The sequence below is a fragment of the Oculina patagonica genome, chromosome 3 (genome assembly GCF_052425735.1).
Source record: "Oculina patagonica isolate OP01 chromosome 3, crgOcupat, whole genome shotgun sequence".
Lineage (NCBI taxonomy): Eukaryota > Metazoa > Cnidaria > Anthozoa > Scleractinia > Oculinidae > Oculina > Oculina patagonica.
In genome coordinates, this window is record NC_135760.1 from 1,689,433 (window position 1) to 1,707,837 (window position 18,405).

Below are 18,405 nucleotides of genomic sequence, written 5' to 3' on the forward strand. Positions count from 1 at the left end.
CCGCAGGCTCGTCGCCATTTTGAAACGCCGGAGAAGACCGTAGGGAGGGGTCACACGGTTGCGCCCAGTGGTTGAAACTTGCACTACAGAGGGTGGGGAGGAAATGGGCCGTCTATTCATGGAATTTGCGCACACGTGTGCATTTTGGACGGTAACAGTTCTGCACGGAGAGACTATCTACGCATGGCATGTTACAATATATTTTATTTGTCGAACCGAAGTGCCAAGGCATATAAACAATTTCCAAACACGGGAAACTAGCAACTGGTATATTTTTCTCCAATATATTAGGGATACACTAGCTTTTAAAACATCAGAGCACGCTGTAAAATGAATCACACGATATTCATCGCGTTCACGTCCAAATGAAAAATCATGTAAGCAACGGTTAAAATTTAGTTGGACAGATAGCATCTTGGGAAGGCCTTTTATTTTCCTTTGGCTTCGACTAATGGATTTAGTTTGTTTACATTTTAACGCATGCATACACAGCTCTTTGATTACCATTGCCGTTCTAGCACGTAGGCTTAAAAATGATGGATAAGGATGATTTTTGTTTAGCTGATTACGTAATCAAATAAATTGACTTTTCTCATACCACTGAAGAAAAGATTATCAGCAAATTATTTTAAAAAGAAGCTTTACTAAAGCAGGGACTTAAAAATATTTGTTGAAAGATGAAGTTAAGAAGTTCATGATGCAAGCTCCAACGCACACTACCCGTGTAAATATTCGCCGCAGGGAAAAATGAAAAAAAAAAGATCATTTCTATTTTAAGCTGTTTGTTTTCAAAACTGGTTCACTGCAAACGACGACTGCTTTTTTTTGGTGCATTTCAACCGCTGCAAACCAACAAAAGGTTTACTTTTTCAAGATCATTCTAGAATTTGAATTACTTCTAAAACATTGAAAGAGAACTTCGTTGTTCTTTTGAGGATATTAAACTTAAAAGGAACAAAGAAAGTGTGTCAGTGAATGAATGAATGAGCGGCTACTGACAAATACGCGGAATAAACAAGCCGCTAAACGATTCAACCGCAAATTACAATTCTGCGTGTCCACAAAGCCGCAACAAGATTTTGTTGAATGCAAACAAAGCCAACTGTTTGTTCCACTCATTATCAGGGTGGATCACATCTTTGGTCAGTGTCTAACAAAGTTTCCTTGTCTCTTTGCGAATGGCTTTTTGAAAACCAAAAAAGTTTGAGTTATATCGTTTCTCGGCGGGGTTCCCGACACGATGGCTACGTCTCAAATATGGAGCTCTTTGTTTTGCTGTGGAGCGTAGTACTTGTCAGCTTCACGGGTTTCAAATGGGGTCCATTGTAAACCTCTTTTGCCCTCCTGCTGTGGTATTCTTTTTTGCTCAATTGTTTTGATTTTGAAATTAAGTTTTGAGTGCTGTTTCTAGATGTTTGACATAATTGTTGGTATACGTCCAAAGGGCGTGAAGAGATTCTTGTTGGTTCCTATCGTTGTTAATACAAAAGCTCGCCAAAAATCGAGCAGTCTTTGCAAATCAGTTCTCGCCCTGCAAAACGTCCTGTTTCTTACAACTTATTAGGAAGCGCAGTTTTGATTCCCGGACAAAACTATACTTGAAGAAAGTATCAATTAACGGATCAGCAATGAAAGTTATCAAAGGAAAGATGTCTTTCAGAGGACAGATGAAGAAGAGGAAATTTTCGTGCCCCGATGAAGTTCTTTCGAAATCGGAGGAAAGCTCGAAACCTGAACAGACCAGGGAGAGAAAGCTCTCCTCGGGCGAAGAGCTGACACAGGCTATAATGCGAAGTCGCCGAAACGTCGACGGAGTAGTCCGGAGAAGATATCAGTCAATGCCGATTTTCTCAAGCCCCGACGAAAGCCAAAAACCTCCAAGAGCGGTTTCGTTCTGCCCCGAGATTTTACTTCTTTCCGCCGTTATGGAGAACAACACCGAAGAATTGGCGAAGATACTTCGAGATGGAAACGTCAATGTGAACCAAGCGAGCTCCATCGGGAGACTGCCGATTCACGAAGCTGCTTCGGAAGGTTTTGTAGAATGCGCGCAGATTCTGATCGAAAATGGCGCGAATTTGACTTTGGAATGTTCTGAGGGTTTCACGCCGCTTGAAGCGGCTGTCATCAGCGGAAATTTCGAGTGTGCGGAACTGTTAATACGGAGTGGAGCACCGATCGACAAAATCAAAGATGGCTACCTCGATCCTGTGATCACAGGAAACAAAATGACAGCAGACTGTAACGAAGAAGAGTAAAAAAAGTCAGTGATGAAACTCAGTTTTGAAAGTTAACGAAATTTGACTTGGGAACTGAAAGGGAGAGGCAAGCAGACCAAGAAACATTGCATGCATTGCATAATTTAAACAAAATGGACAGAAATAGCAGAACTAAGCAGTTTAGATGTCAGTGTCATAGACACGACACATTTTGCTAATGTACAACAAAAATACGCTGTATTTCAAAGATGAGCCAGTAGCGAAAAAGACGAGCATATTTTTTTAAAAAAAGAAATTTTTATTTCAGAATTAGTAAATTCTAAATTTGCTAAGCTGTTCGTCTATAGCCCCCGGCAAGAGTCGTTTTAGAGAAAAACATTTGTTTTTTGTCAATATGGCAAGACTCTAAAGACTTTAACAAACACACACTTTAATTAAGTGTTCAGTCTCAAACAAACACTTTAATTTGGAAATAGCTCAGTTATATGTAAGTTTCTTTGTTTTCTTGAGTGAAACTAAGAAATTTTATAAAGTGAGCTAATAAATTGTGTGTTAAGTTAAATTCAGTGCTCGAACTGTAGATGTCGTGCCTTGCTTCACTTGAATAAAAACACCCTAACGTAATAACATTATTGCTGACATATCGCTGCTATCATGATTAATGATTTGCTATTGAATATGCTGTCGTCCTCAAGATTTTGATGGAAGTTTTTAAGCGACCCACTAATCATAACTGAAGAGAGTATAATTAAAAGGTAGCCAATAAATGCATCAGCTCTTTCGCTAATAGCCCTTGATAACCACCCATTGCGATTTGTTTTATAAGATTCTCAACGCAGTTGAACGTTTAATATGCCCTGCAATCATTAAACTCAAAACTAGTGTTGCAAGTTTTAGAGTTTCGTTGTTGCTAAGTTCTTATCGTAAGGGCTTTTTTGAGTATACCCCCGTTTTGTTTCGTGTTGCCTTAATTTTTTTTCGTCTCCTCTGGTCTTTCAATCTATTCCTACACTTTCTCTTGGCTAAAATTCAAGCAACGTACTAATGTTTGCATGCATCAATGGTATTGTGACTGTGTTTAATGAATTGTTCGAGGCTTAAAAAAATCGAAAAAAATTGTCGGTTACGAGACGCTAGGTCTAGCAAACGTTAAGTTTGTTGAGGTAATAGCATATCACATGAGCAGCAAATCAGACTGAGGTGATAGCACATTACATTAAAGCACATGAATGGTCAAAACTGGGGAAGTTTGAAACGTTTTGCATAAGACTGGTTTTCTTTGGGAATAAGCACACGCATAAGCATTAGCACGAGCTGAAGCATAAGCATAAGCGCATAAGAGGAACGAACACGCTCATTCTTCTTTTGTTGTCCCCACTAGGAATAACCATAAACACAACTGAGAAGAACGAACAATTTTGTTTTCTTGTGCTTATGCTTATTCCTAGTGAGGACAGCATAAGAAGAATGAGAGTGCCCCTTCTACTTATAGCAACTATGTCACGGAGATTTCGCAGATTTCAGTTTGGTCTAAACTGTTCTGAAACTAGTGGTAGGCAACTTTACCCATGAAAAACGTTATCTTTGAACATTAATCTGAAGATATAACCTCTATTTGGGGGTAGAAATCACACTTCGGCTATAAATATCGATTTTGTTTCGAAGGCGCACGGAAATAACTAGCACGATGACTAAACTTTGTAAAATTGCAATCCGTTTCCATCCGAGCCATCCATAGGCAAAGATGTTCGTTAACAGTTTCATCGCTCTAATAGAACAATTTATAATGAAAATGGACTATTATTTTTAGGTTTCCTGTGACATAAAGATAAATTTTGGCTGTTCAAAAATCTGGTAAAATCCCTGACATAGTCCCTTTATGCATTATGCCTGTGCTTGTGCTAATGCCCAATGAAAACCAGCCTGGTTCTTCTGATCAAGACCAAGAAATATTGTTTTAAGATGCGCCATTCAGTCTTCATAGCGAAGCTGCTTTAAGCGTGTTTACGTTTCACCCACTTTCTGTTTGCAATTCTTTCGATTTTTAGGCTGTTTTTCCATTGTTTGAGAACCAACAGGACCCCTTGGGCAAGATATGATGGATTGAATTTGTCACATAACAAGCCCGCTGTAATTTTTATTATGTTTACTCTAATGGTCGCGCTACGTTGCAAATTCGACGATGATTTATTTCTTTCGAGGCAAGAGACCAGATGAACACATAAAGTCAGACATAACTACCCCGGCTTTCACTTGAAACAATTCGTTCCCATCGGTTCTTAGCACGGATGCACGATTTTTCTTTGACTACTTACAAGATTGTTCTGATTTGAGATGTTTGAAAATTCTCCAAACTGTGTGTTAATTTTCGTCCATTTACCATAAAACATTTTTGTCCAATTGCCATACAACAATACCACCATAATATGTTGACAGGCTTACATATTTCTCGTGAGTTCACTGCCTCCCTCGGCCGTATAACAGGGGTCTTTAATCTTGTAGCCAAAGCCTACGGACCCGTCGGTCAGCGAATGCTAAGCTGGGCCCTGGCTACGAGAGTGGGACGGAGGACCCTTCTTTAAATTTCTAAAGGAATACTTAATAAGGTTCGTTGAAACAGACTTGAAAAATTGAAGATCAGTAACAGAAAATTGAAAGCCTTCGACTTTAACACAGGGTTAAAACAACCTCCGATCCATGTCCGTAAACAATAACGGTTGTGCAAATTTTTAGGCTATTTTCACTTTTGTGTTAGTTTTAAATGAACTGAATTTACGTATACGATGTAAACCACCCTAAAACTACTAGACATAAAATTTCCGATAGAAAGATGGCACGATGTTTAAACGTTTCCTAGTTGAAAAACAATAAACGAGAAGAAATGATCCTACGAAAAATGCGCAAATAAGCGACGGTACTACATTGAAATATTCAAAAATACGTTTTATTTACAAATGATGAAGTATTGATTCATTACACTGGTAAGCGTTCTCCTGTATTAGTGCACCTTTCACTTTCATATAGTGGCGAGTGAAGATGGTACTTTTACTTCGACCGGTCCATAACAGTGATACGGATTCCATACAAGATTTGGGGATACCAAGTCAATACCATATCAAAACGCAGCTTTTGTGAGTTTCATTTAGGGAGCACCTGCTATAAGGGCACATTAACGCCTAACGTGCCCTTATAGGAGACACTGACTCATGGTCCTGGCCACATACGAATACTTCATCCGTAACCAACATTAACAGGACACCAATTCACGTCCAACGTATCTCCTCCACAGTCCACAGTTGTAACCTCAAGTAAGGGTATACACCCCCATCAATGATTAAGGGACCCAGAGCAGTGGCCCTCGCACACTACACTATATTTGTTACCTTCAGTAAAGGAGCACCAGCAAATCTCATAGAAGGACATCAATTTTAAAAAAGCGTTCCTTAGACGTGGTCCTTAAACGTTCCTTCACAAGTTTCGATTGTACTCCTTCAACCATTTAACCATTCTCCCTTCGCTTGTCGTAAGTTTTGCTGGTTTACCAGCTATATTACGTTGTATTTTTTCCAGGGTTTTGCTCTGAGCTCTGACGGCGATTTCTCCGGGAGTTAATGAGCCGAAGAAGTCCTTAACCTGGTGAGATGAATTGTGATAATCTCTTCAGACATATATATTATCAGACATACATATATATTATATATCAGACATATTAATGGGAATTTTGATCGAGTTGTTAAAGACTGGTTTTCACTAACGACGCATCCGAAGTCGCAAGTACAAGCGCAAGCATAAGATATTTATGTCAAGTTTAAATGAAAGCTGATGCTTTGAGTCTTCTGTTTTGTTTTCACAAAGCACAACGCGAGCGCAAGCATAACCGCAAGGAAAACGAGAAATTGTCATCCTTTGTACTTGTACCTACGTCGAGCCCCCTTTCACAGTTAAATAAGGGATCTTGTGCGTGCGTCGCTAGTTAAAACAGGGCTTTACTTAACACATAAGAAGAACTAAGAGAAAACAATCAGATTTACTTGCCATTTTCAGCTGGTCTTCGGTGTGAAAACTTCCAGCTACTGCTTTTATAAGATTTCCGAGCTTGTAGCTTCCACCGTATCTAATGAGTACAAGAAAACATCTTCAGCGCGAACATGCATGCATCAAACTTAAATTCCCCCATTAATAAATTATTTATCATCAATTATATGGTGACTGATGGTGGCGTCAGCCTGCCTCCACGACTATCTGGCACTAGCTAGAATGTGCGCCTGAACCAATATCGACCCCAGAGTCCGCGCTACCCTAATCCAGCGGAAATGACAACGGTCTCCGCCGGACCCTGGTCAAGCAAAACGTGGGCCTGGGAACGAAGATTGAGGCTGGGCCCATACCCTCGATCCGTTGGCCAATGGAGTAATCATTAAGCCACAGTACCTACCTCTACTTCTCTTTACCTATAGGTTTGTGCTTTACCTTCTTGCAAGAGTTTTCCAGTATTTGACAATAAAATCCCATCTTGCGTCAATCTTTCCATTTCCCTTGTTAATCTGTTCTATCCAGTACAAGCTGTCCTGGGGCCGAACTTTGTTTTTGTCCAAACTGAACAGCAGATTTCTATTGAAGAAAAAAAAAGTAAACTTGAAGCAAAACAAGTTTAAGTAGCTACGTCGCAAGCTACAGCTAAAATTCACATTTATAATCCGGGTTAACAGTATTTCTTTTCTTGAGAACTCCAGACCTCTCTTCAACTTGGGTACTCTCACCCGTTCACTACCTCTCCGCCGTGGTAACTCCGTCTCCACCACAGAGAGGTAGGGGTACTCAAGAATTCAAGTGAAGGGGGTTATCGAAGGATTTTTTTTGGGTTTGAAATTTTTGATTCCGGGATTTATTTGGGTAGGAAAATTTGGCAAGCATTTTTTTTTTAAGTAGGGATGTGTTTGGGTAAAAATAAAGACAATCTCAATCTCAAAACACCCTAACAATACCTTTTGCTTTCGAATTTTCAACCCATTTCTTGATACAAATGTTAAAAATATTTACAAAAACAATGAATAGCTATCTACAAATGTTGTTCAACAACTAAATGCCCTCTCACCACAAGTCTTTTTGAAAGACCTCGGCTGATCTAAAAAGTTCATTGGTGACAGATCTCAGAGATCCCATATCCCAAGTGAGTGAGAGCGATAGTGTAGCTTAGCAGTCAAATAACTAGGAGATGCACCGTTAAAGCCAATGGAAGTCAATCAAAACAAGAGTAATATGCTGAAATTTGCCAATTTGAGATACCACCCGTTCAGTTGTGTTTTGAATATGCTTAACTGATACTCCGCGGGCAACCGTAAAGTAGGGAGTTACTAGAATCCAGTTTTGAAATGTCGGTAAAAGAGTACCGAATTTTTTAGCGTCAAAAACAATTTTATGTTATATTAGCATTTCTCCGCCTCGAGTTTCCTCTCCAGATTGAGTACACACCGCCGCCTTGTGCGCCAAATGGTAAGCTTTCACCTCGATTCTGTGTTGAAACTCCACACGAGGCCAATATCATAACAGGTGTATTTGCAGGTGTCTTGAGTAATTAGGAAAATCCGTGAGATAAGTTGACTTGCATGAGATTATAATCTCTTAAAAACAAATAGATTCATTCATTATCACCTGTAATTAATCTTAGCTCGCCATTAATATTTCATGTAAAAATACCAAAATTAGAAAATCCTCAAAGAGAACTTCATTGAAGTTTTTGGGTGAATTTCGAGTAAAAACGCAGCGTTTTTTAAGTGGAACTTGAACGCATTATGAATGACACCGTGCAAGAAAGAATGGTACAGCTTGCGCTGTCACTTAGAGACAGAGAGGGTTGGTTGGTTGCTATCGAGTCTGGGGTCTATTTCATACTCATATTGACCGCCTGTTTGGGAAATATCTTGTTGAGCTTGGCCATTTACAAAACACGAAGCCTTAGAATCTCGGCACAGAATTACTACTTAGTATCGTTAGCAGCCACGGACGTTCTCAGTGCAATTGTTGGTATGCCTCTTACATTGGTGGTGCTTATAAAAGGAACATGGCCGTTTGGAGATTTCATTTGTCAGTTTCAAGGATTTGTGCTGTTGATTGCTGCCTTTGTTTCATTACTCACACTGGGGATGATTTCCATTAACCGCTATGTGAAGATCGTTAGATCGGCGAGCCTTTACCAGAAAATATTCCGTAGAGGAAACGTTTTGAAATCTATTGCGATATCTTGGATTGTCGCTGTTTTCACCGTTTTAGGCGCCTTTCTCTTTAGTAAAGAAGCATTTCATTACCATCCAGGAAAAGGCTTGTGCTCCATTAAATACGATTTGACCAGCAACGTAGGACTATATTTTTCCTTTTTTTTCGTGACTGGAACTTCTGTAACATGTTCAACAATTGTTTTTAGTTATTATAAAGTGTTCAGAAAAATCCGCGCGCATTTTGCTCAAGTTGCGAACTCTTCTCTTCACAATAACAACTCAAGTGCCTTCGCTGAAGAAGTCAAAATAACAACTTTACTATTTATAACTATACTAGCATTTTTTATTTGTTGGACTCCGTCAGTTATCGTCGACCTTTACGAAAGTCTTGGTCGTTTTCACACGCTTCCGCGCCAAGTTTATTTCTTCAACGTTTTTACATTTCAAAGTAGTCATGCTGTAAATCCTATTATTTACGGGTTAATGAAAAGAGAATTTAAAGAAGGCTACAAAAACATACTGTGTTGTAAAGATAGTCAATAGCTTTCATAGCCATTGGTGACTTCTGTTACGAAAGTCAGCATGAACTGAATCAGAAGTAAAATCAAACAAAAAACGACATATTTATCAATTGGACTACGAGCCCTTTCCTTTGAGCAAATGCTCCGAGTTGATTATCGCTCATAGAAAACGAGAGCGAGTAGTCTGATTGCTTCAGCAGACACTCTAAACGATTGCAGTCCAAAGCTACAAGAATTTTACTTATTTTAAAGACAAAATCACGAATAAACTTCCTTTTAGAGCAACGCGCTCGCGATTGTGTTCAGTCTGTCAGCGAATGGAAAACAATGGGGGATCCGATCGGTGTGGATTTTAAATGATGACTGAGAATTTGCACAGATTTAATATAATTCATTGAAGTTGTTCAAAGACAGGCCATGAAAAGATACGAATTTAATTAAAAACTGATGCAGCTCTCGCCAGTTGATTTAATATTGTTTGTTGAATAAGTGATAGAGAAACAATAATTTTGATTAGGTTTACGTGTTTAAGACGAAATCCATCTGGAAATCGAGTAATATTAATTTTAGTTGGACAAAAATTTAGTACCAAAATAATTTAAATTCTATTGCGTTATTTTCTACCCTTTTTGAAAGCTTAAGATGTAAGTAATTATCCGTGATAACAACAATTTCTTATCAGAGCTTGAGAAAATGAATTTCAAAGTTGCTAAAGTTCGCAAGAACCATGTAAACGGTAGGTAAAATTTCAAGTCTAGCTACTTAAAATCATCTTTTCGGTGATTCAGTTGAATTCAGTGGAACTTCAAAATTTGTTTTCGATGTTTGTTGCTAGAAATGATTTCTTTTGACAAGATATTTGAAAAAGTAACACAGCAGTTTGCAATAAGAAGTAAATAATTTTGGTACATAATTTTGCCAAATAATACTCGAAGTCCGCGGATTCCGTCTTGAACATTTACAGACGTAGTGTTTTCATGTGTTAACTCAAACGACGTTCTCGTTTTTGCCCAGACTATAATGCAGGGTATCAGAAATCTTGTTTATCGATTTTGTTGGTGACTACTTATTCAGAATTTGAATAAAGTAATATGCCTTTGTAGTATATTGGTACATTCGTGGGATGTTAATTACTTATAGAAAAAATTAGATAAACATTGAAATCAAAAATCTGAATGACATTAAGTTTGAAAAGAAAAGAAGAAATGTCCATAATGTTCGCTTTATAAAATATATACTATATACAAGGCTAAAAAGAGTTAAAATGGTAAAATTAATATGATAAAACCAAACGTTTTCGGCTGTTTGCCATCATCAGGGTTGAAGAGACCGTCCGCACGCATGCATTTATATCTTATGTAATTCCCGTTGGGAAAAGTTTACTGACATAAGAAATGACTTGTTTGTTCAAACTGGGGCGGAATTGTTGGATCATTAGACCCTCAACGATTCTACGCTTGTGGAATGTCTGTGCTGAAGAGAGAACACGCCAGGTGAAAGAATGCGATGGGTTTTCCCGCAGGTGTTTTGCAGGTTCAGAGGTGTGAGCAGGATTTGAATGTTCCGCAATTCGCACTTCTAAATTTCGCACAGTCTCGCCAATGTAGTCAACCCCACAAGAACAATCTCCTTTGTAAACAACTTTGGATCTGTGAGTGTTTTTGTCTTTGTTATTAAAGAGGCTTTTGATGCGCCTTGTTTGCCACAGGATTACAAAGATGAAGTTGAAATTAGTAAACTTGTTGAGTTTAGCAATAAACGTTTTACTAAGTTTTTCGTTTTTGCCGCAAAACGGGAGCTTGATGAAAACTTTCTTACGTTCTTCGAAGAGAAAATCTGGAATGATGTTGTCGTCTTGTGATGAGTCGGTTAGGAAGTTGTTGATTGTATGCGAGATAAAACGTTTCGGATAACCTGCTTCGATGAAAGAAGTTTCTAAAGTTTTAATGTCCTTCTCAAAATCGGTGGAGATTCGTTTGGCTCTATGGAGTGCGCCAGTGATGCAATTCCTTTTCCACTTGGTAGGGACCTCAGATTTCCAATGTGTTGGTAATTTCCCCGGTTTCTTAAAGACGCTGCAATTGAACTTGTTGGTGTAACTAAAGGCAGTATCAAGAAAGTGGTCGGGGTTTTCTTCGACAGTGAAAACAATGTTAGGGTGGTAGCGATTTAGGCGTTCAAGTAGAGCATCAGGCTCGCCCTTTTTCTTCTTAGAGAAACAATCATCAACATATCGATCATAGAATGGTGGGTTGAAAGGTCGGACTACATCAGCTTCTAGTCTTCTAGTGACTACATCAGCTTCTAGTTCTAGTTTTATTTTCATGGCCAAACTAGAAGCTGATGTAGTCCGACCTTTCAACCCACCATTCTATGATCGATATGTTGATGATTGTTTCTCTAAGAAGAAAAAGGGCGAGCCTGATGCTCTACTTGAACGCCTAAATCGCTACCACCCTAACATTGTTTTCACTGTCGAAGAAAACCCCGACCACTTTCTTGATACTGCCTTTAGTTACACCAACAAGTTCAATTGCAGCGTCTTTAAGAAACCGGGGAAATTACCAACACATTGGAAATCTGAGGTCCCTACCAAGTGGAAAAGGAATTGCATCACTGGCGCACTCCATAGAGCCAAACGAATCTCCACCGATTTTGAGAAGGACATTAAAACTTTAGAAACTTCTTTCATCGAAGCAGGTTATCCGAAACGTTTTATCTCGCATACAATCAACAACTTCCTAACCGACTCATCACAAGACGACAACATCATTCCAGATTTTCTCTTCGAAGAACGTAAGAAAGTTTTCATCAAGCTCCCGTTTTGCGGCAAAAACGAAAAACTTAGTAAAACGTTTATTGCTAAACTCAACAAGTTTACTAATTTCAACTTCATCTTTGTAATCCTGTGGCAAACAAGGCGCATCAAAAGCCTCTTTAATAACAAAGACAAAAACACTCACAGATCCAAAGTTGTTTACAAAGGAGATTGTTCTTGTGGGGTTGACTACATTGGCGAGACTGTGCGAAATTTAGAAGTGCGAATTGCGGAACATTCAAATCCTGCTCACACCTCTGAACCTGCAAAACACCTGCGGGAAAACCCATCGCATTCTTTCACCTGGCGTGTTCTCTCTTCAGCACAGACATTCCACAAGCGTAGAATCGTTGAGGGTCTAATGATCCAACAATTCCGCCCCAGTTTGAACAAACAAGTCATTTCTTATGTCAGTAAACTTTTCCCAACGGGAATTACATAAGATATAAATGCATGCGTGCGGACGGTCTCTTCAACCCTGATGATGGCAAACAGCCGAAAACGTTTGGTTTTATCATATTAATTTTACCATTTTAACTCTTTTTAGCCTTGTATATAGTATATAAAAGAAGAAATGATAATCTAATATCCCGTCGCGTCTGCAAGTCAGAATAAATTGAAAGGAAAAAAACCTTCACTGGGGAGTTTGCTGTAGAGTTAACTTTAGGGACTGTCTCACGGATTTTAATTAAATTTAGGCATGGGAAATGACCGTCAAATTCGCTGAATTATTAAAACAACCTCTTAAAACAGCAAAGGAACATTTAAAAGACAGCAAATGCAAAAGAAGGTACGGATGGCCAAAAGTGACGAAGATTCAAATGAATTGCGATATTCTCTATTTTCCAATTGCCCATAATGCCCTTTGTTTGCCCCCCAAATTTTGCATAAACTATTGTTTTGGAAATATGCAGCCCTCCCAAGAGAATTTGAAAACAATAGTTTATGCAAAATTTGGGGGGCAAACAAAGTGTATTATGGGCAATTGGAAAATAGAGAATGGCTTTTTGAAATATTGTTAACTACGCCGTGACACAGTCCCTTAAAGATGATTTCCAGTCCGTACTGCGCAGACTCAGGGTTTGTTTTCATTTTTGTTTTGAATTCGTTGAAACGTTACACGTCGGTGATAGCGTACATGAAGTTTTTTAGTTCGCCATTACGGATCGTTTCGTTCAAGAATTCACGATGAGCTAAAACGTTCGTTTGAAATACCGTCGAGCTTCTTTTACTCATTATTATTGTTTTGCAAGGATATTTGGCGTTAATAATAAAAAGGTAAGTTTTGTCCCGGAATTTTTATTTTTGCTGGTAAACAATCTTCTGTTTGTGAGTCTCACAAACATTGCAGACGGAGATTGCGCAGTACGGACTGGCAATCATCTTTAAGGTGGTGGCAAGCAAGGACACATTGTTGCGGATACATTGTTGCTCATGTTGTTTCTTAGGTGGGGAAACGTGTGAAACACAACAAATGTTTTGTGTTCATGCCGCACAAACGGGGAAACATTTGTTGCTAACATAAAATGTTTCGGACAAAAATCAGAAACATTGTTTGTATACAAATTATGTGTCCGCGACAATGTTGCTTGAGCAGGCAAACGGGGAAACATTTATTGCGGACATAAATATTTCTGACAAAAATCAGAAACATTTTTTGTATCACGGATACAAATTTTGTCTCCGCGACAATAGACCATTTTACAGTTGTCTTCTCAGTGACCTGGCCTTTGAATGGAAGTGAGGCTGGAGGTGACCTTGTTTTGATACAGACCTCACTGCTTTTGTTGTGTAAATCATGTTGTTCTGATGCTAACTAGTTTGCATTTACATGATAAAGCAGGGAGGTTTGTATCAATGCAAGGTCACCTCAAGCCTCGCTACCATTCAAAGGCCAGGTTACTTGGCAGGCAACAGTAAAATGGACTATTTTGCGCGTGCGGGCAAACGAGGAAACAATTGTATCCGCAACATTGTATGCTCGTTACGTTTGCCAACACCTTTACTGTAGAATTTGTATTAAAGGTCAAATGAACAGAAATTTCGATTTTTGTTATTTTTTGCCCATGTGTTTATTAAGAGCCAAATAAACATATCACAAAGTTTCAAAGCAATCGGTCATTTCATCGCAGAGATATTGCAAGTTGAAAAATGCTTTTTGCAGGCTGTCATAATCGTAGAGTGCTCGGAAAAATTGTCGGAAAATTGTCGAAAACAAAAACTTCTGACGTCATAATTGGTGTTTTTGAAGGCGACCGCAGACCGATTCCGCAGACGGCACCTTAAAATCTAGATAAATGTGTTTAGTGATATTTCAAGCAGTTATTTCGTTCTGTTCGGCCGTTTTTCAGTGGATTGATTGTTTGTTATTGCTTAGAGAGGCTCATTTTTTTTAAAATAGAATAGCTAAAGCACAAAAATAGCTTAAGTTTTGTTTGCTGTCGTTTTGCATATCATGTGAGACATAGGTAGAATGCACGCTGGTATGAAAACAAATCAGGAATCTCTATTGTTCTTTCTCATTAGCATTTAACGTTAATGAGCAGAATTATCTGCACGCGCGTTAACTATGCACGTGCGTTTTGAATTTTGGTACACTTCTGCCGAACAACAACGTGAAATGACGAAATTCTGTGTATTTTGGACAACATCAGCCACGACGGCTAATTTTTGGTTTTCCTATTTGGGGTTGAACGCTTTCTTTGAATATTTAGCGGGAGCTAGTTCTTAAAGCGATAAATAAGCAGAATGCGTCCGGAAAGCTGTGAGATTCTCAAGTAAAAAATAAATTCATTTTGCACCAGACGTTGTCGTTGACGTTGCCGTCGGTGCGGTCTGCGGAATCGGTCTGCGGTCGTCTTCAAAAACACCAATTATGACGTCACAAACTCGTTCCATTCCTTCCATTTCAGTGCGCAGTCATTCAAAAACGTTTTCGTAAAGCCTTCGGAAATCTTCGTACTTTTTGCTGTAATTCACGCTTTAAGGCTCGGAAAGCAAAACTTTTTCTTAATTTTACTTAATAATGGATAGTTTTAGCGTTTGGTTGGTTAAAATGGCATTTTGAAATTTCTGTTCATTTGACCTTTAACCAGCAGACGAACGTCACAACAAGGGATTCAATGAAAAGAATTGGCCCTTTGCAGTTTACAGTCACATGGTACAAAATCCGCCATGCTGAAGGGCAGACTCCGCTCTGGGATTTTAAAACAAAGAAAAGTCAAGCAAAACTGGCTGGTTGAAGCCGCTTTGTTTTGGATGTCCCAACCCGTGGTTTGCCCTCCAGCGAGGTGTTACTTTGTACCACGTGATCGTTAGCTGCAAAGGGGCCATTGTGAATTAAACAAATACCTTTTTCGGCCAAATCCCCCTACCCCCACCCCGAGGATTGAATGAGCCCGAGGTTTTCACCTGAGCAGTTGCTATGCAACAAGACAAATAAATTCGGAGTCGTTCTGGTTACCATGCCAACAACGCATGTATGTTCGCAATTGCTAGGTTTTCAAAGTGCCTCTTAGAACCCCAGCGATAGCTGAAACTGTTCCAGGACGCTATCAGCGCCTTGAGTACCCTTTTGCCTTAAGTTAACCCTCGCATTGAGCACCCCTTTCTACCTTGAACACCTCCGCCTCCAGTATCCCACAGCAGTCTTAGTCGCCCCTACCTCGAGTTCTCTTCCATTCACAAACCCCATCCCAACTCATGCAATAAGTGCCAAATGAGTAAGCTTCAAGGTCGCTTTTTTTGCCTCGATTCGACGTTAAAACTACAAACGAGGCTAATATCTCAACAAGTTATTTTCAGGTGTCAGGAGCCCCCAAAACACGAAACGCGAATTGACTCAGACGATATTATAATCTGTTAAAAACAAACAGAGATTCATTCCTTTCACTTTTGAGTAATCTTAGTTGTATTTGACGCTTTGTAAAAAAAGGTACTCTTTCACTCCAGAGTATAGAGTCATTAATATTTCATATATTATAAGGATCGAAAAGATTAAAAAATAGTCAAAGAGAACTTCATTGAAGCTAGAGTTTGGGTGAATTTCGAGTTAAAAGAGGCCCTGTTAGGGTAAATTCCAACAAGCGACACGGCGTTTAAACAGCGACATGGAAGAAATAAAATGACGAGGAACGACAAGACCTTTTATTGAAATAGCGAAAGCGAAGGAAAGAATTAAATAAGAGTACTACCGCGAATCTATCGCTTTTTTAAATGTTCGACGGAGAACTGGTGTAGTTAAAAATTCCCTGCGTCGACAGCATGCTGGGCATCCTTTAAGTTCCTTAGGGAACTAAATTAAATTAATTTTAACGGCTCTCTTAAAATGCACGAAAAACTTGCTGCTTTGTGTACTTAGTTAAGAGTCAGAAAGTTCTGCTCTGTGTACCTAGGTTACTCACGTCTATTGTGTTCTAAAATAAGACACGTCGTGTTTTAATCTGTCAAATGATTAAATTAATCTAAAGGCTCCGTTGACTTAGTTCAGAGTCACGTCGTTTTTTAATAGGTCCGTCGAAAAATTTAAAACACCGTTTTGAAATAAACTCTTGCTCGTTTTTAATTGGTCGCGACATTAAAAAATTAACTGCCTTTTAAAAATACCAGAGAAACTCCTGCTCTGTGTACCTAGGTTACTCACGTCTCTTTTAATTAGTCGGGAAATTAAAATATTTGAGAAACTTCTACTCGCGTCCGTCTTTAGACGAATGACAAAATACCGACAGCGACATGCGCACCACTCTTAGTTGCGACCCCAGTGACAAGTTTTGAAAGTGAGACGGGAGATATGTATACCTTCTCTAACATGGCCTCTTAAAACGCAACATTTTTTTTAGTGGAACTTGGACACATTATGAATGACACCATGCAAGAAAGAATGCTACAGCTTGAGCTATCGCTTAGAGGTAGAGAGCGCTGGTTGGTTGCTATCGAGTCTGGGGTCTATTTCGCACTCATATTGACCGCCTGTTTGGGAAATATCTTGTTGAGCCTGGCTATTTACAAAACACGAAGCCTTAGAGTCTCGACTCAGAATTACTACTTAGTATCGTTAGCAGCCACGGACGTTCTCAGTGCAATTGTTGGCATGCCTCTTACATTGGTGGTGCTTATAAAAGGAACATGGCCGTTTGGAGATTTCATTTGTCAGTTTCAAGGATTTGTGCTGTTGATTTCTGCCTTTGTTTCATTACTCACATTGGGGACGATTTCCATTAACCGCTATGTGAAGATCGTTAGATCGGCGAGCCTTTACCAGAAAATATTCCGTAGAGGAAACGTTTTGAAATCTATTGCGATATCTTGGATTGTCGCTGTTTTCACCGTTTTAGGCGCCTTTTCCTTTAGTAAAGAAGCATTTCATTACCATCCAGGAAAAGGTTTGTGCTCCATTAAATACGACCTGACCAGCAACGTAGGACTATATTTTTCTTTTTTGTTCGTGACTGGAACTTCTGTAACATGTTCAACAATTGTTTTTAGTTATTATAAAGTGTTCAGAAAAATCCGCGCGCATTTTGTTCAAGTTGCGAACTCTACTCTTCACAATAACAACTCAACTGCCGTCGCCGAGGAAGTCAAAATAACAACTCTACTATTTACAACTGTGCTAGCATTTTTCATTTGTTGGAGCCCTTCAGTAACTGTCGACCTTTACGAAAGTCTTGGTGGTTTTCACACGCTTCCGCGCCAAGTTTATTTCTTCAACGTTTTTACATTTCAAAGTAGTCATGCTGTTAATCCTTTTATTTACGGGTTAATGAAAAGAGAATTTAAAGAAGGCTACAAAAAAATACTGTGTTGTAAAGATAGTCAATAGCTTTCATAGCCATGAAAACAACCCGAACAGCCCGAAGATTTTTAATTTCATAGCCATTGTTGACTTCTGTCAAGAAAGTCAGCATGAATCGGAAGTAAAATCAAACGAAAAACGACATATTTATCAATTGGACTACGAGCCCTTTCCTTTGAGCAAATGCTCAGAGATTATCGCTCATTAAAAACGAGAGCGAGTAGTCTAATTGTTTTAGCACATGTTGTAAACGATTGCACTCCAAAGCTACAATTTTACATATTATAAAGCCAAGATCGCGAATAATTTTTTTCTTTTAGAGCAACGCGCTCGCGATTGTGTTCAGTCCAGTCAGCGAATATAAAACAATGAGAGAACCAATCACAGGCCCAGATTTTTTATAGAACAAGGATGAGTGTGTGCAAAGATTAAATAAAATTCATTGAAGTTGGCCATGAAAAGATATACTGTATTAGTTCGATTTAGCGCCCTGGGTGCTTATTAAATTTTGGACCTTGAGCGTGGGCGCTTATTTGAGGTAGGCACTTATTCGAGACTGGAAGCGTATTAAATTTTCACCATTCTAGGCAAATAGTTAGTTTATTTTGCAACAAAAAAATTAATAATAATAAAACGTGAAAATGTACCAAAGCAAAACTTTAACTGTTCATTAAAAGTTTTTGTAGAATACTAGGAAAACTCTGTCTTCGGGGAAGTCTCTTAATAGTACTTAGTCAATTTCAATCGCAATTTCAATAATAACTTTAATCGAATTAATACTGCTCTTGTGCACTGCAGGTTTTTTTATGAGGGACCTGGGGGTGGGTGCTTATTCGAG

General features: G+C 38.9%; 4 protein-coding genes across 4 annotated transcripts in view; 3 read left to right on the top strand and 1 right to left on the bottom strand.

The window, feature by feature from the left end:
• The first annotated feature begins 1,215 nt into the window (after positions 1-1,215).
• Positions 1,216-2,954, top strand: LOC144645541 (uncharacterized). Its single transcript, XM_078505121.1, has one exon. It carries the CDS (start codon positions 1,629-1,631, stop codon positions 2,256-2,258), a length of 630 nt encoding a protein of 209 aa, XP_078361247.1. The 5' UTR covers positions 1,216-1,628; the 3' UTR covers positions 2,259-2,954.
• Positions 2,955-5,147: 2,193 nt separating this feature from the next.
• Positions 5,148-18,405, bottom strand: part of LOC144645933 (endoplasmic reticulum aminopeptidase 1-like) — a 74,015-nt gene continuing 60,757 nt past the window's right edge. Inside the window, exons 18-20 of the mRNA XM_078505449.1 lie at positions 6,690-6,830; positions 6,255-6,333; positions 5,148-5,852 (exon numbers count right to left, since the gene is read on the bottom strand). Of these exons, the coding sequence (XP_078361575.1) occupies positions 5,688-5,852; positions 6,255-6,333; positions 6,690-6,830 (385 nt within the window). The 3' untranslated portion in view covers positions 5,148-5,687. The remainder of the gene's footprint in view (positions 5,853-6,254; positions 6,334-6,689; positions 6,831-18,405) is intronic.
• Positions 7,943-9,244, top strand: LOC144645542 (melatonin receptor type 1B-B-like). Its single transcript, XM_078505122.1, has one exon. It carries the CDS (start codon positions 8,012-8,014, stop codon positions 8,975-8,977), a length of 966 nt encoding a protein of 321 aa, XP_078361248.1. The 5' UTR covers positions 7,943-8,011; the 3' UTR covers positions 8,978-9,244.
• LOC144645547 (melatonin receptor type 1B-B-like) lies at positions 16,629-17,961 on the top strand. Its single transcript, XM_078505127.1, has one exon. The coding sequence runs from the start codon at positions 16,629-16,631 to the stop codon at positions 17,592-17,594; it is 966 nt and encodes a 321-aa protein (XP_078361253.1). The 3' UTR covers positions 17,595-17,961.

Coding starts and splice junctions, on each gene's coding strand:
- LOC144645542 (XM_078505122.1), top strand. CDS start 8,012: ATGAATGACACCGTGCAAGAAAGAATGGTACAGCTTGCGCTGTCACTT.
- LOC144645547 (XM_078505127.1), top strand. CDS start 16,629: ATGAATGACACCATGCAAGAAAGAATGCTACAGCTTGAGCTATCGCTT.
- LOC144645541 (XM_078505121.1), top strand. CDS start 1,629: ATGAAAGTTATCAAAGGAAAGATGTCTTTCAGAGGACAGATGAAGAAG.